The sequence below is a fragment of the Sorex fumeus genome, unplaced genomic scaffold (assembly GCF_029834395.1).
Source record: "Sorex fumeus unplaced genomic scaffold, SorFum_2.1 ptg000064l, whole genome shotgun sequence".
Lineage (NCBI taxonomy): Eukaryota > Metazoa > Chordata > Mammalia > Eulipotyphla > Soricidae > Sorex > Sorex fumeus.
This window is the reverse complement of record NW_026606121.1, coordinates 470570-489090: the sequence shown is the minus strand read 5'-3', so window position 1 is coordinate 489090 and position 18521 is coordinate 470570. Positions and strand designations below refer to the sequence as shown.

At 58.4% G+C, this 18521-nt stretch overlaps 1 protein-coding gene across 1 annotated transcript; it reads right to left on the bottom strand.

The window, feature by feature from the left end:
• Positions 1 to 1792: 1792 nt before the first annotated feature.
• Positions 1793 to 18154, bottom strand: TFR2 (transferrin receptor 2). Its single transcript, XM_056128416.1, has 19 exons — positions 18115 to 18154; positions 17040 to 17109; positions 16671 to 16884; positions 16379 to 16559; positions 9935 to 10075; positions 9749 to 9860; positions 9542 to 9664; positions 8594 to 8710; positions 8354 to 8493; positions 7964 to 8127; positions 6964 to 7083; positions 5960 to 6042; positions 5810 to 5873; positions 5660 to 5727; positions 5511 to 5587; positions 5351 to 5435; positions 5038 to 5265; positions 4650 to 4790; positions 1793 to 2753 (listed from the first exon to the last, which is right to left on the bottom strand). The coding sequence occupies exons 2-19, from the start codon at positions 17070 to 17072 to the stop codon at positions 2472 to 2474; spliced, it is 2373 nt and encodes a 790-aa protein (XP_055984391.1). The 5' UTR covers positions 17073 to 17109; positions 18115 to 18154; the 3' UTR covers positions 1793 to 2471.
• Between the last annotated feature and the right edge of the window lie 367 nt (positions 18155 to 18521).

Sequence of the window (18521 nt, the reverse complement as noted above, 5' to 3'; positions counted from 1 at the left end):
ACAGGCCAGAGTGACAGACCGTGGGGAGGGCGCTTGCCTTGCATGCAGCAGTTCAATCCCTGACACCCCATAGGGTCTCCCGAGCCCCACCAGGAGTGATCCCTAAGTGCAGACCCAAGAGTCAGCCCTGAGCACAGCTGGGTGTAACCCAAAAGGAAAAAAAAAAAAGAAAAGTTGAAGCCAGTGTCTGAGAAAATAACAGTCTGCAGTCCCTCGAGGGGCTGCGTATGTACTCATCTCCTGGGGCGGAGCTGCGGAAGTGGATAACCGTCAGAAGCCTGTGTTAAAACAACACAGACGGTGCCTGGAAACCGAAGGTGCTTCTGGGAAGGTCAAGGTGGGAGGAGGGGCCGTTGTCGGCTTCCGGAGCTCCCCCCTCATCTTCACTGAAAAACAAGAGGTAGGGGACAGCCGAGGTGGCTCGGGGTCCAGCCGAGTTAGTGCCCAGCACTGCGTGATGCCACCGGCCTGTGCCTTCATCTCTCCTGCCTGACCCAACTGTGCATTGCCTTGAGTACTGCTTGGACATCCCATTTCTCTCCCCCCCCCAAAAAAAAAACAAAACAGAAACAAGAGTATAGCAGCTTCTGATATTTCTGTTCCTTTTTTTCTGTGCCTGCACCACCCCAAATCTAGGATAATCTAGAGAACACCACCACCACCCCTGGGGGAATATCAGGACTCAGAGGGGCTTAAAGTTTAGCAGTGGATTTTTTTCTCAGGTCTGAAAGAGCAACTGAAGGGGCCTGTACTGTGGTTTTTGTTTGTTTGTTTGTTTGTTTTGGGGAGGTCACACCCAAGATGCTCAGGGGTTCCTCCTGGGATTTACTCAGGAATTACTCCTGGCAGTGGTTGGAGGACCATATGGGACACTGGGGATTGAACTCGACTGTGTGCTAGGCAAATGCCCTACCTGCTGTACTATCACTGTGGCCCTGTACTGTGGGTTTGTCCTGAGGCCTCCTGGGCTCACCCATGGCCCCTACAGTCAGCTGGGAGGAGACCCAAACCTAACACCTCATTTTAATTCAATCACCTGTTTTTTTTGGGGGGGGGGCACACCCAGTGGTGCTCAGGGATCACTCCTGGTGGGGTTCAGGGAACCTTATGGGGTGCTGAGGATCAATTCCCAGGTCATCCACTTGCAAAGCAAGCGCCCTTCCCACAGTATTCAGTCACCTCATAGAAACTCCCTCACCAGGGACAAAAACATCCATGCTCAGTGCTTGAACATTCGTGTTGGGGAAGGGGCCCTGGTTTAGCCCAGAACTGCCGCCCCTCCCAAGCTTCCTCCCAAGCTTTCACCTGCCTCCTTCTGCAAAGCCTTCAACAAGCCCCAGGGAGAGCACCCGCGCGGATGTCCAGACCATTGTTTTGTGGTGCCAGAGCAAACAGGTGTGGAGACAGTCTCGGGACCCTATTCGGAATGCTTTTGCCTGGGCATTGAGAGTTTGGAAGCACAGTGATGGCCTTGGAGTGCTGTGCCCCCCAACCCCGTCCCAGGAGCACCCGAATGTTGGGGAGAGACAAAGCTCTGCATATTTGTGATCCTCACCAAGGAGCAGACAGACTTGGGCATCAGGGAGCCAATATTTAGTTTCATTTTCTTTGGGGGGCAGTGGGGAAACTGCACCCAGTAGCGATGGGGGCCATTTCCTGTGATGCGGAAGATGCGATGCTGGGAGTGGAGCCTCCCACCCGAAGCACACACTCAGCCTGTGACTGTCTCACCTTGCTCCCCTGTCTCAGGAACGCTGACATCAGATAGCAAATAAAAACCCCTAAGTCAGATTGAGAGCGGGACTTTATTGCATTTTCCTTTTCCACTAGGATGTGCAGTTTATTGAGGCTTCCTTGGTCTTGAACAAATGACTGGACAATCCTGACCCCACCGTGGTCTTTGAAGAAAGGAGTTTGTGTTTTTCGCTTCTTCCTCTGCTTCTGGGACCACATCTGGGGGGTTGGGAGGTAGGGGGGTGCCGCGCTTCGCCCAGCCCACTGGGCAGTTAGTTCCCTTCCTTAGGTAACTAATACCTCTCAGTTTGCCCTCTGAACTCTTGCCCTCTGGCCCCTCTGCCCATGCCTTCTGGAACTTTCTCAGGGACAAGGTTGGGGTGTGGGGAAGGAAGAAGGAAGCATTTGATGGGTGCTTATGAATCACCGATGCTGCCAGGTTTTATGAACAGACCTTGGTACCCTGCCATCCTTCCCAGGGCCCGGGGCCCAGAAAGCTTCCAGAATACTCTGTGGTTCCTCCAGGGAAAGGGGCTGCTCTCATTGGCCGAAAAAGAACCCTCCATAGGAAGGCTCCGCACCACCTACCTTGCAGGGCTAGGGGTGTAGGGGTGATTGCTGGTGTCTTGGGGTGCAGGGAGCCCTAGAGGCCAGCAAAGACCCAATGAGAAATCCACCAGCGATGCCAGTGCTGCGGGGCGACCCCCTCACCCAGAAATTGGCCCTGCGTGGAGGCCTCAGAAGTTGTTGTCGATGTTCCAGACGTCCCCGCTAAGTGCGTTGGCTGCCCCCTGCAGCGTCCAGGTGAGCAGGGCCAGCTGGCGCCGGAAGCGGCTCTCCTGGAAGCCCAGGCCCGGGGCCAGCGAGGAGGAGGCAGCCTCGGGACTGGAGCCCTGCCCCCGCAGCAGCCGCACGTGGTCCAGCAGGGCGCCCAGTGTGTGGTCCCCGTGGCCCAGGAAGATGTGGCGGAACGGGGAGTCAGCTGGCGACACGTACTGGGACAGGAAGTAGAACTCCACCTGTGCGGAGAAAGGGCTCAGGTTGGGCGCGGATGGGCGGGGAAGGGGCGTGACCGTTTTTATAGGTGGGGCGGGGCGGCCCGCCTCCAATCCAGCCAATCAGGGGCGGGTGCCTGGTGACGTCACCAAAACCGGTGGGACGGGCGCGGCCGCCGGCCTGGGCTTCAAGCCTCCACATCCCAGCTGCCTGCAGCCGCAAGTCGGTTTGCTTCCCGCAGTTCCTCGAGGAACAGTCTGCTGCGCGGCTGTTAAGCACGACAGACACCTCTCCCCACACCCAGCTGTATCTCCCCGCCTCCACCACCCCACCCAGTCCAGCCAAGGTCAGCGGGCAGCTGCCCAGTCTGCCTCGGCTCCGCTCACTCACCCTCGACGCCCCTCCCAAACGCTCCTAGCACCAGCGGCTCCTCCGGAGGGATCCCTAACCCCACACTTCATCCCCTCCCCTCCACTTCTCCGTGGGGACCTAGTTGGGCTCTACACATCCACCTCCTGACCACAGGGAGCGCCGGGCAACCTTCACAAAAGCCATGCTTCGTCCCCTGTCTGAAATTCGTCTCTGCACTGAAACCTTTCTCTGCACCCGCCCAACCCTGTCCATTCTTTCAGGCCCATGTCAGAGTCTAAAGCAGGGATTGGCAAACATTTTCTGCAAAAAAAAAAAAAAAAAAAAAAAGGCCGAGAGTCAACATTTCAGGATTTGCAAGTCATCCTGTTGCATGTCCCCAGCATTGCTTCGATAAAAGCTGCCAGAAACCAAAGGCAACCAATGAGCATGGCTGTGTTGCAATAAAACTTTATTCATAAACCAGGCTTCATGACAAACGTGGTCAGTTAGCCAGTTTACCAACCACTGGTGTAGAGCCACGACATTCCCTCGGCCTGGCCCTGTGCCTGACTCTCCTGCTCTGAGTTTGAATCGTACCCCTTAGGATGGCTCCCTCTGAGGGAGGTGACAGTAGGGTGCTGTGGGGATTAATGGAGTCCCCCAGACAGGGGTAAATAAGGATCTAAAGGTAAACTTGGTGCATGAGACAAAGATAAGAGAAATTGTATGGGGAAGGTCTGTTCACTCCAAACCATGCCAGCACACTCTGCAGTCACGGCCCAGCCTCCCACACGCCAGCCAGCTCCTAACTTTGCCCTTTGCCCACACCACAATCCTAACCCAGCGTCTTCCTGAGATCAAACAGCTGCAGGGTTTCATTCTTGGGTGAAGAAGGGAAAGAAGAGGAGGGGTGGGACTTGTGCAGGAAGTAAAGCACTCAAAGCTAAGAAGGAGGAAATGAGGGAATAAAACCTTGAGTTGGTGCCAGAGCAATAGTATAGAGTGGGGCACTTGCTTGCCTTGCGCGCAATCCAACAGGGTTCAATCCCCAGCACCCCATATGATCCCCCAAGCCCACCGGGAGTGATCCCTGAGCACAGAGCCAGGAGTAGGCCCTAAACACAGCCGGGTATAGCCCCACCCCCCAAAAAAAACACCTCCTATTAACTTTCATCTGACACCTCCTTCTGAATTATCGTGCATCTCAGAGGGGAGCACTCCTCATTCTGAATGTAATAAACCTTCGGCAGCTCCAGGGCCAAAATAACCTCTGCCTCTTGGACTGCATACAGAACATCCTGAACGTTATTTTTCCTAAGGGGGCCACTGAGGGAGGGGCTCACACACTGTCCTGAGACGCGTTGGCCTGGAAGCACGCATGGCCAAAGGCCGTGGCCCTCATTATCGGTTCCCTCGCTGCGAGGCTGCAGGAGCGCCGCTCACTCCCGCAGGTCCGGCCCGTGAGCGCGAACACACACGTGCAGCCCCGACGGCAGGGCCCGGGGAAGCTGCGCGTGGGTGCTGCGCGGGGCGCTGCCGGCAGGGGGCGCGCCGGGGCGGGGCCTCACCCGCATGATCCGCACGTTGTACATGCGCATGAGGCGCTCGTCACTCTCCTCCGAGCTGTAGATCTCCTTCCGCAGCTTCTCGGCCGCACGGATGTAGTCCCCCCGCGCCGAGAACACCCACTGCAGGGTCAGGCCGCGGGCCTGCGGGCGGAGAGCGGGCTGGGGCAGGCGGCAGGGGCCAGCCCCCCACCCCCCATAGGGCCGGCTCCTGGGCCTGGCTGGGTGGGCCTTGCAAAGGGGGATGGGGTGCAGGGGGCTGGGAGAGGCAGATCTGGTGCATCCCTGGGGGACCCTAGCGCCTTAGGGGCAGGGGAAGCCCGGAGAGGACCCAGACGGCGCCAGCAGCGCGTTAAGGGCCTAGTGCGCCCCCCGCCCCCAGAAGCTGGACCTTGAGGTCCCCCGAGAACTCGTTGAGGCTGCCGATGTGTCTGAGGACCACGTCACCGTAGCGGCCGAAGTCCAGCTGCAGCAGGTGATCGTGGCTGAGTCGGATGAGCAGCTGCCCGGCCAGCTGGGCCACGGCCTGGGCCACGGCGGGCAGCCGGCCCCGCAGCTGCTGGTGCAGGTTCTCGAAGGTGTCATCCTTGGTGTGTAGGAACGGGTAGGCCGGGCCGTCCTGTGGGGATCCGGATGGTCTGGCAGGCGCTGGCAGGGGTGTGGGGGTCCGCTGCGTGGGGCGGGGCGGGGGGGTGGGGCCTCACCTCCACGAAGGAAAACTCCACCGCGGGGACCCCCGCAAACGCCGTGAAGGAATAGGCACTGCTGTCCATAGGCAGTGGGCGGACCCTGGGGGACAGGAAGGTCAGCATGGGGGTCCCTTGCCCCCCACCAGCTCCCAGCTTCTCTCCCGCCCCCACTTACACCTCTGCTTCCCAGCTCTGATTGCTGACGGCCACCTGATCATACAGGGTCTGCCCACTACGGTTGGGGGAGTCCACCTAGGGCCAGAGTGGGGACAGTCAGGTGGCATACTTCCCCCCCTCCCACTCCCCGTAATTGTCCCCACTTGCCTGCTTCAGAATGTCCTCGATGAGGCTGATCAGAAGAGGGCTGGTCTTTGCATGGAACTTGTCATCCCCTGCAGGAAGAAGCCAGGCTCCAGGCTTGCTGGACAACAGGGGGACCCTCGGGGACCCCAGTGGCGGCACTGCCTGGCTCACCCAGCACTGCGTTGTCCAGGCTCACATAGACCACAGCTCGCAGATGCAGCACGCTGAGATAGCCCTGCGGGGGGGGGGGGGGGGGTGTGTGTGCTCTGAAACCCACTCTCCCCTGCCCCCCCACTGCCGGAGCACTTGGGAGCTCATTACCTCTAACCACTCGGTGGAGCCCACACTCCCGAACTCGCCTCCGTCCCAGCTGATGAAGAGGAGACTCCTGCGGGGCCGGAAGCCTGGGAAGAGCAGCTGGGCTGGGCAGGGGGCTGAGCAGAGACCCCATTCTCTGTCTTCCCCTGCCCCCCCCCCACTCCTTCCTCTCAATATCCCTGCCCCAACCCTTCTCCCCGGCCCACCCAGAGGAGCCCTCTCCCTCTCATCTATTTTTTAATTTTTTGGGGGGGTCACACCCAACAATGCACAGGAGTTACTCCTGGTTCATACATTCAGGAATCACTCCTGGCGGTGCTTGGGGGACCATGTGGGATGCTGGGAATCGAACCTGGGTCAGCCACGTGTAAGGCAAACGCCCTACCCGCTGTGCTATTGCTCCAGCCCCCCATTTTTTTTAATTTATTTTTTCTTTTTGGGTCACACTCGATGATGCTCAGGGGGTCCTCCTAGCTCTGCACTCAGGAATTACTCCTGGCGGTGCTTGGGGGACCATATCAGATGGCAGGGATCGAACTCAGGTCGGCTGCGTGCACAGCAAACACCCTACCGCTGTGCTATCGCTCCAGCCCCTTCTCATCCATTGTTTTTTCTTTTTGGGTCACACCCGGTGATACACAGGGGTTACTCCTGGCTCTGCACTCAGGAGTTACTCCTGGCGGTGCTCAGGGGACCATATGGGATGCTGGGAATCGAACCCAGGTCAGACACGTGCAAGTCAAAGGCCCTACCCGCTGTGCCATCGCTCCAGCCCCCTTTCATCCATTTTTATCTTGATTCTTTTGCTCCTTGTCTTAGGGCTGCACCTGGTGGTGCTCAGGGCTTATTCTTGGTTCTGTTCAGGGGTCACTCCTGGCAGAGCTTGGGGGGCCCTGTGGGGAGCCAGGATGGAACCTGGGTGTCCTGCCTGCTGCTCTAGCACTTGTTGCCGCCCCTGGATGGACTAGCCGGGGGTCCCCATCCTCACTGCCTGCACCCGGCCTTACCATGGCTCACCATGGACGAGAAGGTCCGCACCAGCTCCAGCAGGATGGCTGTCCCCACCGCAGACTGAGCCGCGCCTGGGCCCCATGCGTCCCTCTGGGCCCCAATGACAACATAGTGGTCTGGGGACAAGATGTCAGGGTCCACCTCTTCCACAGGCAGCAGAGGCCTCCCAGGCTGGGCCAGCATTTCTCCCAGACCCCTAATCCGTGCCCACCCCCGCTCCTCAGCTCTGCTCTCCCAGCCCCTCCATTTCTAAGGACACTTAAGGGGAGGGCCCTCCCTTCAACCCTGGGAAGCCCAGGGCCATGCTAAACCCCAGGACCTCCTTGGTCAGCTGTCCTGACAGGCTTCCTCTCTTATATTTGCTTTGTGGTGCTGGGGATCAAACCCAAGGCCTCACCCATGCAAGGCAAGTGACAACAAAACTGGATGCCTTCCTCTTTTATTTTATTTTCTATTTTGGGTCACATCTGGGGCTGGAGTGATACCACAGTGGTAGGGCGTTTGTCTTGTGTGCAGCCAGCCCAGCTGAGCCGGGTTCGATTCCTCTGCCCCTCTCAGAGAGCCCGGCAAGCTACCAAGAGTATCTTGCCCGCACGGCAAAGCCTGGCAAGCTCCCTGTGAGGTATTCGATATGCCAAACACAGTAACAAGTCTCACAATGGAGACATTACTGGGCCTGCTCAAGCAAATCGATGAACACGGGGAGGACAGGACCAGGGCTTACACCTGGCTCTGAGCTCAGGGGACCCTGTAGGATGCCAGGGATTGAATCCAGGTCGGCTGCTTGCAAGGCCAGAGCCCTCCCAGCTGTATTATCGCTCTGCACCCCCCTAAATTAGCCACTAGTCACTGATCTCCCTCTGCTGCATCCTGCAGTTCAGAGCCGCCTCCCTAGGGCCCCACCCTCGGGCCTCCTGCTCCAGCCCCATCTCTCTCCAGCACCCGGAGCGGCACCCCCTCTGCCAGCACAGAGGGTGGGTGCTGCGGGGAGCCCACCTGGCTCGGAGCGGCCCTCGATGCAGCCGAAGATGTTGCTGATGGGGGTGGAGATGCGCTGGTTGTTTACCCGGAGGTGCAGGCCCGGGCCAGGGCCCAAGCGATACGGGGAGCTGGGGAGCTGGCCCTGCCAGTCCTGGGGGGCCACCGGGCCTTTGAGTTTCCTGGAAGGGTGGAAAAAAGGGAGGCAGAGGCCCAGTGGGAGAAGAGCCACGACCCCCACCCCCGTTGCCCCCTGCCCCTCGCCTCTGCACCCTCTGGGGGTCTGTCCATCCTGGATGGTTGTTGTGTCCTTCCCAAGGGGTCAGGGAGGTGGGCGTGAAATGCCGCCAGAGCCCCCGAGGGCTCTCTCCCGGAAGAAGCCACATTTCCCGTCGCCCCGAGTCTCACCGAAGCAGCAGGGAGGCCACGTGGGCGCTGACGGGTTGCGCGGGGATATGGGGGAGGCCGGATGAGCGCACGGGTGGGAACTGTGTTTGGTTGAAGGAAGGAAACCCGGGCGTGTAGGGGTCCCCAGTTCCCAGGTGCACCTGTGGAGACAGGGGACCCCCACTGGAATGGAGCTGGGCTCCTGGGGAAAGTGTGCCAGTACCCTGGGCAGACCCAGTCCCCCCCCACCGCCCAACTCACGTGTCCATACACAGCCCGGTGGCTGGACAGGCCGAGCTTGGGGGAATCCGGGGAGAAGTCGGCTGGGTCTGGGTAGAGGAGCACGCCTCGGGCCCCAGAGGCCTGCGCGTTGGCCACCTGGGGAAAGCAGGTGGCCGGGAGCCCTTGTTCCAGACCAAAGTGACTCGCAGTACGGGAGACGCTCACAGGCTGGAGCGAGTTCTCTGTGTGCAGCTGGGTTCCATCCCCCCATGCAGGGCCTCGGCAGGTGGGGAAGCAGCCCTTAGCTGAACACCTCGCTTGCTGGGTGTGGCCCCCAAACACATGTACATGTGCGCACATAAACACACAGGTGCAAAGACACAAGCACACACACACTCAACATACATACACACAGGTGGACACCACAGACAGAAACACATTCACGCGTATACACAAGCACACATGCATACACACACAAGGACACACAAACATGCACACCAGTGCAAACGCACAGGCACATGTGCTCACACACACATACACACTGGCACATGCACTCACACGCACACAGGCGCACATGCACTCACACATGCACACAGGTGCACATACTCACACACGCATACAGGCACATACGCACTCACGTATGCATTCACGCACACAGGCGCACACGTGCTCACATGCACACAGGTGTACACGCTCACATGCATACAGGCACGCACTCATGTACACACATGCGCTCCCACACAGGTGCTCACACATGCATACACACAGGCACACACGCGCTCACACATGCGCACAGGTGCACAGGTGCTCACACACGCATACATAGAGGCACACACTCCTGTGACTTGCACGGGACATCTGGCAGTCCTGCCTTCCAACTGCAGAGCCCACCTCTTCCACCCCAGCTGTTCTTTGTCCCCCCTGAGGACAGAAGCCCTGCTCGGCCCACCTGACCCATTGGTGCCCGGTGCTCCGCGGGCCCCTCACCTTTTGGGCGAAGCTGATGGCCCCAAGGCGCACCAGCAGGATGCGCCCCGCCGGCTCCACGCTGCTTGCCCGAAGCCGCTGCAGGTCCTCCAGCCGTCCAAAGTTCGCGAACACCAACTCTCCCTGTGGGGGGCCATGACTGGGCTTTGTCCCATCCCCTCCCGGCCACCCACCCCTCTCTCACCGACCCCCCCGCCAGCCGCTCACCGTGGCATTGCCCGTGGCGCTGTAGGGACAGTATACATCGGGGTCCTCGAGCGGCAGCTGCTGGCCGGGCTCCCCTTTGGAGTCCAGCCAGTGCAGGGTGTTGGGGTGAGCCCTGCAGAATGTGGGTGGTGAGTGCCCTCCCGCGCCGGCTCCTGGCCCCCCGCCACCCCCGCCCCCCGTACTCACGGGTCTGGGAACTGGAGCCCCACATAATGCGTGTCTGTCCACACGTGGTCCAGCTTGTGGCGTGACAGTGCCTCACGGATGTCCTGGGCCAGGGTGGCCATCCCTGCAGAGCCTGCCACCCGGGCCCGGCGGCTGTTCTGCCTGGGGGACAGAGGCGTTGGGGTGCCCAAATCCCCCCTTCCCTTTCTGCCTGTGCTGGCCCCAGGCCCACACGCCCGGCCGCAGCCCACCCTCACTCTCCCCCAGTCCCCACCTTCCACCCAGAGTCCCCAATGCTCTCAGTTGTCTCCTCAAGCCTGCCCCGTCCACTGCCGGCTGGGGGGTCCTCATCTGCTCCTCTGCTCTTCCCTCACCTGAGGGCCACCACCATCCTTCCCTGTCCTCCTGGCCCACCCCCCTCTCCCCAGTGGGAGGCTGTGGCCAGTGGGTCTCTTCCTGCCATACTTCCCCTGCCTCTCCCTCACCCCACCCGGGTTGGCTCCCCCCACCTGCTCAGCACCCCTGGGCCCACATTTTCCCTGTGCAGATGGGGGCACTCCCTGGGACCTGCAGCCCCCGCCCCCCCCGGCTTGAAGTGGAGCCTGCCTGGTTGGGGGCTCAGATCCAGACACTGGTGAGCTCAGGTCCCCTGTAGGGCTCCACACGCTGCACTGAAGCCACTAAGTGAGAGTGACTTCAAGTTCTCACAAATGACGAATGCGCCTCTCTGCAACCACAGTCTATGGTGACAGTGGTCTTGGTCCCCTTGCTGAGTCACCCACACCAGAACAGGTGTGGGGAACCCCGCACAGGTGACATCTCAGCAAGGAGGACCTCCTGGAATCTGGGCAGCATTGGGGACCCCCTGGGGGCAGAGCACAGGCCAGGAGATAGGCCTGGCCACAGTGTTAAATGGGGAAAAAGCGTTTCTGCTGTGCAGGCCGGGGAGACAGTTCCAGAGGCTGGAGCACATGGCTGCAAACGCAAGTAAGTCCCCGAGTTGGATCCTCGGCACCACTGGCTGTGGTCCTCACTCCTGAGGCCCTGGTGGCCTCCGGCATCACCAGGGTCCAACGGCAGAACCATCACACCCTCGCTGCAGGGATGCGTATCTGCTGCAGTGGCCCTGGACCCCACAGCTGATCAATGTCCCCAGCACACACACAGAGCAAGACTGTAGAGAGAGCGCAGGGCCAGCATGCACGCCTCGCATGTGTGACGTCCAGTTTGGTCCCCTGTATTGCATGCCCCCCAACACCCCCATTGCTGCCCTCTCACCCCCAAGCACTACTGAGGCCCCCCCCAAAAAGGGAAAAATGTTGATAGGTTTGGAGGTTTTTTTTTTTTTACTACACTTACTCCTGCTCTGAGCTCAGGCAGAGCTTGGGGGACCAAATGGGGTGCCAGGGGATTGAACCCAGGTCGACTGCATGAAAGCAAGCACCCCACCTGCTGCACTCTTGCTTTGGTGGGGGGGGTGGCGGGAAAAGTTTCTCTAAATTAAAAACACACACTCCAGGGGCCGGAACCATAGCACAGCGGGTAGGGCATTTGCCTTGCACGTGGCCAACCTGGGTTTGATTCCTAGCATCCCATATGGTTCCCCAAGCACCACCAGGAGTAATTCCTGAGTAACCCCTGGTGTGACCCAAAAAGAAAAAAAATAGATAAAACCCCACACACACTTCAGGCAGAAGTGAAGACAGAGTCCTGGGGGTGATTTTTCTTTTACTCTTTTCATATTTTTTCATGTGGCTTTAATTTTTTGGTTTTCGTTCGGGAGGTCACACCCCACAAAACTCGGGTTTCTTCCAGCCAGATTCTGGGACGTCACGTGGTACTGGAGCATGCGCTTGGACCTCTATACCACCTCCCTGATCCCTGATGCTTTAAATGTTTCAAAAGGAGCATCCCAGCAGGGAAGACAATTTGCCTTGCATGCAGGGAAGTGAGTTCAATCTCTGGTACCCCATATGGTCCCCTGAGCGACACCAGGAGTGACCCCTGAGCATCGCTTTGGTGTGATCTAAAAACGATCACGATCACGACGATCATGATCATCCTGTTATTCGTCGATTGCCTCGAGCAGGCCCCAGTAACATCTCCTTCATCCTAGCCCTGAGATTTTTAAGAAAGTGCTATATTCAAGGCTCTTTAGGAGAATGAGTCCCATCATTGTTACTGGTATTTGGCATATTGGGTATGCCACGGGGAGTTTGCCAGACTCTGCCGTGTGGGCAGGTTACATTCGGTAGCCTGCCAGTTTGTCCAAACTGGACAAACTGGATCTAAAAACAAAAACTGCAAAGTTGCGGGGAGGACTGGGGACAAGGCGGGGGGAACTCAGTGCAAAAAGCACCTGGTGAGGTCGCGAGTTCAATCCGCAATATCGTCTACATGCCCCGGTGAGGTCCCAGCAGCCCCGCTGACTGGGAACTCCCTAAAGTACCGGCGAACTCCCTGAAGTACGGGCGAGCCCTGGGCCAGGAAAAATGCTGGGTGTGTGGGAGCACCACAGCGACCCCTAGTGTCCGCCCTGGCGCTCACGGTCCGGCACAGGAGCACCGTGAGCCGAGGAGCCGCACCTGGCGAGCACCGCAACGGAGTGTGACAGCGAATCTTCAGGACAGCAGCAGCGCCGACGGAGGAAGCACAGAGAGAAACAGAGCCCCTGACACAAATATTGGGGGAAATCTGCGTATACACGTAAAGTGGCAAAGCCACATGTGCAGTTCTTTATTTTAGTAAGACCTCTATGTAGGGGCCGAAGAAATAGTATACTGGGTAAGGCGCTTGTTTTGCACGCACGCAGCTGACCCAGGTTCGATCCCTGGCATCCCATTGAGTCCCCCGAGCCTGCCAGGAGTGATTCCTGAGCACAGAGTCAGGAGTAACCTTTGAGCATTGCCAGTTGTGACCCCCTTTCTCCCCCAAATAGACCTCTATTTATTTTATTTGTTTTTGTTGTTGTTTTGTTTGGGGGCGACGCCCGACTATGTTCAGGGTCTGCTTCTGGGCCTACTTTGGTTGCATGCAAGGCAAGCGCCCTACCCAAAGCACTACTTCCCCGGACCCTAGACAGTTCTATTTAGTGATTGTTTGGGGACCACACCCAGAAGTGCACAGGGGCCACTCAGTGCTCACAGGCTCAATGCCAAGCAGACCATGTAGTGTCGGGGGGCATCAAACCGGCACATACTTCAGTTCTCTGAGCATCTCTCCAGCGTGCATGTGTATTTATTTAGTTATTTAATTATAGTTTTGGGGTCGCTGCTGGCTTTTTTTATTGCTTACTCCCGGCTCTGCTCAGGGCAGGGATCACTCCTGGTGGGGCTCAGAGGATCCTATGGGATGTTGGGGATCAAACCAGGGTCAGCTACATTCAAGGAAGTGTTCTCACCCTTGTCTTATTTCTCTGGCCCCACACCCTTTGCTTGTCTTCCTTTTCATCTCTTAAATGATGTCCTACAGAATGTGGCAATGCTCAGAGGTTACTCCTGACTCTGCACTCTCAGGAATTACTCCCGGCAGTGCTGGGGGACCCTATGGGATGCCGGGGATCGAATCCAGGTCAGTCACATGCAAAGCAAACGCCCTCCCCGCTGGACTATCACCCCGGCCCCTGGTGAGACAAGTTAACGAAGAGCTGCGTGGCTCTGGTACATTGGAGCCTGCCCACCCCATCCCCCACCCCGAATGCAGGCTGGGGAAGGTTTTGTGTGTGGATGGTGCTGTGGTAGGTGTTGGACACACAAGACAAACCAGTCACAGTTTATGAGCCGACTCTGCACCGAGAAGCCCACTGTCGGCTGGGCGCTTTTTGGGGGCCAGCAGGCTCCCTCGCTCCCTGCTCCTCCACCTCCTGCAACACCTATGGTTTTTCCAGGCCTACAGACTCCTCCAAGGCAAACTGAAGTCACCCCTTCCTGCTCGCTGCTTCCTCCTGCCTCTATGCCCTTGGACGACAACCACCCCCGGCTTCCACCCCATCCCTTGACTTGTCAAACTGCAGAACTGCTCAAACCCTGCCCCCACCCGGTCAGTTCTACTCTAGAATACAGCAAGACCTGACAGCTGTTGGAGATGAGATTTGGGGTCTTTGGGCCAAGCCTGTCCAGGTGTGGACAAGGAGAGAACTATGCCCTGGTCAGTTGTGCCATCAAGGGCTGGAGCAACAATACAGCAGGGAGGACGTCTGTGTTGCCTTGGGTTCGATCTCCGACACCTCACATGGTCCCCTGAGCTCCACTAGGAGTGATCTCTGAGGCCAAGCCAGAAGTAAGCCCTGAGCACTGCTGGGTGTGACCCAAAAACCAACCAAACAAGAACAATTGCAACATCGAGCTGTAACAGTAAGGAATCTTGAATTGGGTTGTCAATCAAGGATACTGATGGCAGACACAAATTACGACATCAACTTCACAAGAAAAGTTAGGGCCCCATCTGTACAGTCTCGGAAACTACTTGGAAGAAATAACTTCTCTGTACCTGACCTTCCTTTCCTGATGACTCAAAAAAGCAAAGGGTTAGGGGACGGGAGTGATAGGGCAGTAGGGAGGACACTTGTCTTGCACGCAGCCCACCCAGCTTTAATCCCTGACATCCCATATGGTCCCCCAAGCCCACCAGGAGTGATTCCTAAATTGCAGAGCCAGAAGTAACCCCTGAGTATCATTGGGTGTGGCCCCAAAACAAAAACAAAAATCAAAGGGCAGAAGCGGCAGCTCAACAGATTTGTATGCAGCTTTGCTTCCGAGGCCTCGGGTGGGTCCCTGACACTCTTGGTCCCCTGAGCATTTCCAGGAGTGACCCTGGAGATCTGGGCAGAGCTGCTAAGCATCACGTGTGGGCCATAAACTAAAAAGGATATATTTTTTAATTAATTTCAAAAAAATCAAATCAGGGGGCTGGAGAAAATAACACAGCAGGTAAATTACTTGCCTCACACACAGCCAAACTGGGTTCAGTCCCCTTCTACTGCATCTGGTCCCCCGAGCCCCGGCATATGGCCAACCCAGGTTCAATTCCTAGCATCCCATATGGTGCCCTGAGCCCACCAGAAGCGATCCCTGCACACAGGGCCAAGAGTAAGCCTGAGCACTACTTGGTGTAGCCCCCAAACAAAACGAACAAAAAGCTCAAAGCCAAATAAAAATCTGTTCAGAATCAGCAGTAAGGTTGGATCTCAATGACAAAGTGGCATCAAATTCATCGATTAAAGTCAAAGATAAAGGACAGAAGGTAAGGCTCTTGTCTTGTACGCAGTTGACCCCAGTCTAATCCCCAACACCCTAGACAATCCCTGAGCACCACCAGGAGTGACCTCCGAGAACAGATCTGGGAGTAAGCCCAGAGCATCACCAGGTGTGGTTCAATGCTCCCCCCCCCCCCACACACACACATACACACAAAAGAGCAGCAAGGGTCTGGAAAGATAGCACAGCAGAAGGGCACTCTCCTTGCACACAGCTGACCCGGGGTATGATCTGTATGGTTGGTCCTCAGCCTTCCAGGGGTGAATTTTTTTTTTTTTTTTGCTTTTTGGGTCACACCTGGCGATGTACAGGGGTTGCTCCTAGCTCTGCACTCAGGAGTTACTCCTGGCGGTGCTCAGGGGACCATATGGGATGCTGGGAATCGAACCCGGGTCAGCCTCGTGCAAGGCAAACGCCCTACCCTCTGTGCTATCTCTCCAGCCCCCGGGAGTGATTTTTAAATGCAGAGCGAGGAGTAAACCCTGAGCATTGTTGGCTGTGCCCCACCCCTGCTCCCCCCAAATAAAGAAAAGAGAGCAGAGAAGAAAGAAAAAAAAAGATAGCTACTGTCCTCCTGCTTCGGTCTGGGTCCCCTCCCACCCTCAGGAAAGGCAGGAGTCCCAGAAGAGTGAACTGCAGCTACCCTCCCTCCCCCCCAAACACACACACACACATCGACCTATAGATCATTGATCGTTGCCTTAGAAACCAGGAGGGAGGGTGCACCATAGTGCAGCGGGGAGGGCACCTGCCTTGCCCACAGCTGACCCGGGTTTCATCCCCAGCATCCTAAATGGTGCCCCAGCCCCACCGGAGTGATCCCTGAGCGCAGAGAGAGCACCAGGTGTACCCCACTCCCCTAAAAGAAAGAAAACCAGGATTGGCCACTGGAACCTTTGCGTGGTTGTGGCTTTTCTGATTCTTTAAAGTGCCTGTTCTTGAGGTCCCTAAAACACCCACTGCCACAGTTCATAACCCGGGCCCCTAGAGGTGACATTGGAGTCTGGGTGGGTCTGTCCTACCTGTCATGGGATACAGGGACTTTCTGCTCTTGCCAGTGCCAAATGCATCACCCCAGATCCCAGAATTTCTGGGGTCTCCCCCACAGCCACCTTCTCTCGCCTCCAAGTGTCCCCCACTCCCTATGCGCTGCAGGACAGCGGCTGGAAGGACCAGTGACCTGGCGGGGAAGGCGGGGCTGGCCCCTTACCTGATCGCCTCCTCCAGGTAGCCCTCCCCCAGCAGGCGCAGGAACATGGCCTGCAGGTCACTCCGGTACAGCGGGCCCTGTCCTGAATCTGGCTCATAGCTGACATCCTCGCTGACCACCAACACGTCGTCTCCACAGGCCTGGCAGGACCCTCGGAAGGCCACATAGCCCAGAAGAAAGGCTGGCGGGGCGGGGGGGCAAGATACAGCTTGTCCTTGTGCCCCCCCCCCACCCGGGCACCCTAAAACTCCTGAGTCCAGACTCGTCCCGGGGTGAGGGGGGGGTCACTCACCACCAGTGAAGATGAGCAGGGCAGTCAGGACTAGGTAGGGGGTGGCCCTGTGGCCCAGGGCCGCCCAGACAACCCCCTGACGCCGCCCAGCCTCGGGGCTCCGCAGTTCCATGGGACAGAAGTGGTTCTGTGGCCCGGGTCCCCCCTCCGCCCCGTCTTCCTCTTCTTCCTCTAGGCGGCCCTGCGGTGGGTCCCTTACAGGCCTGTAAATGGACTGGGGTGGGGGGCAACCTTCGCTGGGGGCCACACTGGCCCAAAGACGGGGAAAGGCAGGAGCAGGCAGAGAGGCAAGTCACTCGGCAGGGGAGAAGCCAGCTGGAGGGGAGAGCTGGAAAGGGCTGGGGACGGGGAAGCCCCATGAGGTCTTACCGCTCTCTGGTGTAGACCCCAAAGCCGCTCCATGGCCAGGTCCCCTCCTAAGCCCCCAGGCTGCCCCCTCCTGTCGTGATAAAACCGTTTGTGGGAGCCCCCGAGGCCCCTTATCAGCTGCTGCAGACAGCTTGGACCCAGGCCAGGCCCCGTCCTCCTCTTTCAGGGCGGGGGCACAGCCCTGGCCATGGCTGGTCTCCCTGATGTGACCCCCCCAGCCCCAGCAAGAGGGTGAGGGGCGCAGCCTTCCCCGCCAGCCCTCTCAGGCCACCCCTGCCCACTTCCTGCAAAACAATCAATTTTTTTGACTTTGGGCAGACTTTGACCTAGTGACCAGAGAGTGGGGGTGGGCAGGTGGGGCTCTTTATCCCCCTTTTATCCTGCTTCCATCTCTCCCAGTGGCCTAGGGGACCCTCCCTAAACTCCTCACCAAGAAGCCCCTCTCCTCTGAATTCACGGCCCCTGTAACGGTCCCTGCACCGGACACGTGTCCCAGGCCACCTTAGTAGAATGGCCACCATGGTGTGACTCTGGCTGGGCAGAGTCCATCTGATGGGACTCAAGCTGAAAAGTGGGTCTCAGGCTTGGGGTGGCCACCCAGGAGGAAGAGGCACGGGGCTGTGCCTGTTTGGGGGACCAGTGTCTGACAGGAGGCCACGTGGGGCAGGCGAAGACCATTGGGCCTGGATACAGGAGGCATTGCTCTAAAGCTCTGTGTAAGGTGAGAGCAGAATGGGGTGACCTTGGACGCCAGGGTTCTCCCGGGGCACCCACCTCTTTCTGGTGGCCAGAACCTTGGGGGTTGAAACTTACACCAGATTCCACTTCTTGGGCCTGAGATCCCAAGCGCACATCGGGGCACAAACTGCTACGTTTTCCCCACATGATTTCAGGCAGGGGCACGAGTAGCTTTGCGATAGAGGGGCTCAGCCCGCCTCCCAAGCCCCAACCAGGTGCCTCCCCTGGGAAAGCTCAGCTGCGACCCAATCAGCAAAACGTTATGAGTCGCTGAGACTGGGGTACCCCAGTCCCCGCCCCATTTCTGTCTCCGCCAAGAGCCCCAGCCCTGGCTCACCTGAATGGCAGGTCTGGAGGTGCCTAACCTCGGCCTCGGCAGGACCATAGCCCCAGAAGCCCCGCCCCGTGGCCGGAGCTCCGCCCCGTGGGAGAAGCCACGCCCCTCCCAGAAACCACGCCCCACTTCGGGAAGCACGCCCCATCCCGAAAGCCACGCTCTCCGTGGAGCCACGCCCCGGGCGGTAGCCACGCCCCTGCCAGGGAGCCACGCCCCCGGCCGAGTCCGGACTTGGCCGCACTGGCGCACCCGCTTCCGGTCTCCGTTCTCTGAGCTGCTTTACGAGGCTCTTGCCCGGGGCCGCGCGGGGCCTCCTCCCGGATTCAGCACCACATCGGCCTGAGCCCCCCTCATCTCCCTCCAGACCCCTGCCCCCCCACTCCCCGCTTTCAAAGAGGCCAAACTGA

What these genes read in the sequence shown, in the direction of transcription:
- TFR2 (XM_056128416.1), bottom strand. Translation starts at nt 17,072, where the DNA reads ATGGAGCGGCTTTGGGGTCTACACCAGAGAGCG. An exon ending in GGGGTCTACACCAGAGAGCG is followed by an intron (nt 16,885 to 17,039) that starts GTAAGACCTCAT and finishes CCCCCACCCCAG; the next exon opens with TCCATTTACAGGCCTGTAAG. An exon ending in CTCGTCCATGGTGAGCCATG is followed by an intron (nt 6,043 to 6,963) that starts GTAAGGCCGGGT and finishes TGCTCTTCCCAG; the next exon opens with GCTTCCGGCCCCGCAGGAGT.